Here is a 4,714-nt window from a genome sequence, read left to right as displayed (position 1 = left end):
CAATGGTTTAATTGAAGCGTCTCCAATGACGGGAATAACGGCTCCAATTGTTGCTGCAACCTTTTTAAACATCTGGTTCGCTCAGTTTGTTGTCCCTCTTTATGTTGTAGCCGTGGTGCACAGTTTGAAAGTGAATTATTTCAAGAATTATCACGACTGATTTGATATTAATGTCTTATTGAAGTGGCTGGGATCGATGAGTCACTCGGAGACTCTTTACAATCAACCTGTACATTCTACTTTTTTTGGTAAGAAAAAATGTTGTTGTATTGTCTTCATGGATATATATAATGGATATGGCAAATCTCATATGTATATATATATATTCATACATCGGTTAAAATAAATTTTTGCTAAAAATCTTGATCCATAGAACCAAAAACGTCAATGAAAAATTAATTTTAAAAAACATTTAGCATTTTATCTATGTTTAGAATATCGTCTAATTTTCGATTATCGTCATAGCTTCCGTAGTTGAGTTATTACCAAATAAGAATTTCGCTTTAAAAAACTAGCAACATAAGTTGGTAATGTTTGATTGCTAACGTTGCTTGTGTGTTTTAGTTGCGTTGGGCTTTTTTGATACTAATTTCCAAAATTACAAGTTGCTCTGTTATCCCTCACTCCGCTCTGCAATGGATATTCTGATAATCAATTAGAATCATTCATTCATATTAATTTGTCTTTACGGTTTATTTTATTATTGTTATAAACGTAATATGTAAATTCATGAGAATGTATACCAAATGTATGACTGCTCATAATTACTGTAATAACAATAGCTGACAATCATACATTTGAGTACCTTTTTTTTCTTTTTTTTTGAATATCTGAAGCTGAACCAAATTTCATAAAACTTTCATGTTGTCTCTTGAATTTGCATTGTATATATAAAACATGGGAAAATGTCTGCTTTCAATTTTAATAGTTTTTAGTTATTGATAAAAGCCAGAGTAAATTAATGACTAATCTGCAAATATATTGTATGCCATGAATATGAAATGGACTGTTTTTAGCAAACTGTGTTAATTCTACATTTAATCAGTGATAAAATAAGTAATATTTAAATAAATTTTTTTAAATGTATTTTTCAATAATTTACTTTTAGCGATTAAAATAAGGTTAGTTTTATAATTAAGTGCAAATCATTTAAAATCAAGTCAATGGCAACTAATTTGACAACAAAAAGACACAAATGTTTGAAAATATTTTATTAAAAATTGTAAATGAAATGAAATTATATCTTTTTTTCCACAGAAACTTCCAATTGATAAAACATTATCTAAAGTTTATCTCAAAAAAGTTATATTTTGTATGAAAAAATTAATTAGATCAATCTTTGTTTTGCGTCCAGAGACCCGGTTTCCCGACGTAGGACGTTGTTTTCTTTGCCATCAACTTTTTGCGCCAAATTAGACGATCAGTTGTATCCATTTCATTTAAATTTAGAGCTTTCATGTCTTGCTCGATTGTTTGCGACCAGGACTTCTTTGGACGGCTTTTGGGACGTGTGCCAGGTACTTCAACATCTGCAAGAGAAGTTATGGCACTGTTTCCACTTCGTTTGACATGACCAAACCACCGCACTGCGTGCTCGAACGGCAGCTACAGCTGTTCCAGTACAATCAAGAACGATGTGACTTTCTATAACCTGATGGCTTCAAAAACAGTGCTATTTCGAATTTGTTGTTGTGGATTGATGCAAGCAGGACAAACAAAATTGGACACTTTAGATAAAGTACCAACTATTTTTGAACAACGTTTGTGACACCACTGGTTACACTGCTGAAACTTGATTGAATTGTTAACTACACCAGCTTTACAAACTGAACAGGGCCATCGTCCAGTAGCTGTAAATTGGATGGGTTCACCAGTGTTCATAGCTTTGGTTTTGCTGATGTTGACTTTGAATCCATGATCGGCGAGTCTGGTGTTCCAATCTTCAAACATCTGTGCTGCATTCTGCTCAGACGTGGCTGTTAAAACGATATCATCAGCATATATTAGATTCCAAATGTCACCAGTGCGTAACGGTTTCTTCCATCACAGTTATAAATAACAGTGGACTGAGAATCGAGCCTTGGTGAACTCCAACGCCGATGTTAAATGCATCTGTGTTTCCAACCATTGTGCTGACGAGAGTCTTAGTATTCGTATACATTTCCATCACAATTCGAACAAGATATTCTGGAATAAGTTGTCGACGTAGACTCCACCTGATTGCTTCACTTCGTTTGACATGACCAAACCACCGCAGACGGTGTTGCCGGCATTCGTCCTTTATATCATCTAAACCAGCACCACGCAGGATTTTGGTAGATTTGATGTGGTCCTTCAGACTAATTCGTTGCATCCATCGGAGAATTTTCATGTCGGTTCGTTGAAGTTGTTGTTCCAGTTTGGTTGTCATTGGCCATGTTTCTGCACAATATAACAACACCGGACGTATCACAGATTTATAAAGTCTTTGTTGTAGTGGTAGTGGGATGTCACGCCGCATCAATATAGACCCAAGAAATGCCATTTATTCTAGGCTGCACGTATGCGTGCTCGAACGGCAGCTTCAGCTGTTCCAGTACAATCCAGTACGATGTGACTTTCTCTACCTTGATGGCTTCAAAAACAGTGCTATTTCGAATTTGTTGTTGTGGATTGATGCAAGCATGACAAACAAAATTGGACACTTCCAATCTTCAAACATCTGTGTTGCATTCCGCTCAGACGTGGCTGTTAAAACAATATCATCAGCATATACTAGATTCCAAATGTCACCAGTCTTTGTGAACTCCGACGCCGATGTCAAATGCATCTGTGTTTCCAACCATTGTGCTGACAAGAGTCTTAGTATTCGTATACATTTCCATCACAAATCGAACAAGATATTCTAGAATGAGTTGTCGACGTAGACTCCACCTGATTGCTTCACGGGGAACTCGATCAAGGTCTACAAAAATGTGTGATAGTTGTTGATGCTTTGCGAGGTACTTCTCTTGCAGTTGCCAAAGGATGTGAATTGCATCAATTGTTGATTTCCCCGCTAGGAAACCAAATTGATAATTTCCGATTGTGATGCACGACGTTAATCTTCTCCCAATGATTTTCTCAACAATTTTCAGGGAGTGTTCTAACAGACGTATACCCCGATATGATGAACAGTTCAATGGATCACTTTTGCCTTTGTATAGCGGGACTGTCATGCTATAGTTCCATTCAGTCGGCATTGAGCAATTTCTCCAGATTTCACGGCAAAGTTGCAGTAACGTTTGGATACCTGCAGTACCAGATGCTTCAATAATGTCATTTGTGAGTACAGAGGGCCCTGCTGCCTTTCCATCCTTCATAGCTTTCAGAGCTTCTGTAAGCTCCTCTATAGTGATGTCTGGAATCGGACCTTCGATGGGGTTGAGCATCAAAGTTAACACTGATGGGATTTGTTTCGTTTAACAGACGGTTGAAGTATTCTCTCCACTGTTGCTTGATCTCATCCTGTTCAAGAACCATCTCATTTTTGTCATTTTTGATGCTTGAGGCACCAACTATGTCTTTTTTCGTACGCTTAGCTTGTTTTGCTATACGATATAGAGATTTCATTTGTTCACCTTTGCTTTTACAGTGATGTCTGGAATCGGACCTTCGATGGGTGGAGTACAAAACACACTAAATGTGTTCAAACGTGAAAAAACTTTAGGAGTGGACATTCTTCCTCAAATAACATTTGTGAAAGAGGAAATATATATATCATCATGATCATGTACATTTATAGGCACTCAACGCAGAACCACCCAGTGTTAGTTCCCCGGTTCGCTGTTGAAAACTCTGGTTTGGCCTTGTCGCATACATTTAACCGTCTTTTCCATTCTTCTCTATTCTGGGTCAGTTTCGGTTTCTGGCCCAATGCCCTCATGTCTTTTGAAAACACTTCTTCCCAGGTGAGCTTGGTTATACCACTTTTCCTTAAACCGCCAAATATAATAGTTCTACATTTTCCTACCTAATACTCATTCATTTGTTTTCCTCTCTACAAAGCCAAACCATCACAGTCTATTACATCTAATTACATCTGACAACTCCTCTATTCCTAAATCTTCATTACTTAAACCATTCATCAAGGATACTCCCACTATTCTTCTCCACATCTGCATTTCTGTCCTCTCCAGCCTTCTTAAGGTTTCAGCCATCATAGGCCAAGTTTTGAACATTATACAATAGGCTACTTCTTACACATGCTTTATATACCTTAGCCTTCAGGCTCAATGGTATTCTCCTAAAACAGAATTTTTTTGAATTTTCCATCCTACTTTTATTCTTTTTTCGACCGCTCTATCCAGTCCACCCTCCGCACTTAGTATATCACATAGATAACAAAAAAATTCAACTATTTCAAATACCAAGTTTTTGTTGAGGTCTCCTTTCAAAACACAGCATCTTTTGTGTTTCCATTTATCACATTTTACACATAGTATTGAATTTCATCTTACTCCTTTATCACAAACAGCACAGGAGAATTTACCACATTCAACAGTATCTGAATTCTCTCCATTCCACACAATTTACCAACATTTACTTTTACACCCTTTCTGTCCATGGATATTTTCCAAACTGAAAGCTTTTTTTTCAGTTACTTCTCAATTTCTGCTATAAGAACCAGGTCATCGGCATACAAAGTCTACCGTGGCAATCCACTTCTGATCTCCCTACTAATCATTTCTAATAC

At 36.8% G+C, this 4,714-nt stretch overlaps 1 protein-coding gene across 1 annotated transcript in view; it reads right to left on the bottom strand.

Moving 5' to 3' along the window:
* HELRODRAFT_177513 (hypothetical protein) overlaps window positions 1-4,178 on the bottom strand; it is a gene marked incomplete at both ends in the record, with an annotated part of 4,644 nt that extends 466 nt beyond the window's left edge. Inside the window, 2 exons of the mRNA XM_009025700.1 lie at window positions 3,839-3,953; window positions 4,066-4,178. Coding sequence (XP_009023948.1) covers window positions 3,839-3,953; window positions 4,066-4,178 — 228 coding nt within the window. The remainder of the gene's footprint in view (window positions 1-3,838; window positions 3,954-4,065) is intronic.
* Between the last annotated feature and the right edge of the window lie 536 nt (window positions 4,179-4,714).

Source organism: Helobdella robusta (assembly GCF_000326865.2).
Source record: "Helobdella robusta unplaced genomic scaffold HELROscaffold_43, whole genome shotgun sequence".
Taxonomy (NCBI): domain Eukaryota; kingdom Metazoa; phylum Annelida; class Clitellata; order Rhynchobdellida; family Glossiphoniidae; genus Helobdella; species Helobdella robusta.
This window is presented reverse-complemented; position numbering and strand designations above follow the sequence as displayed.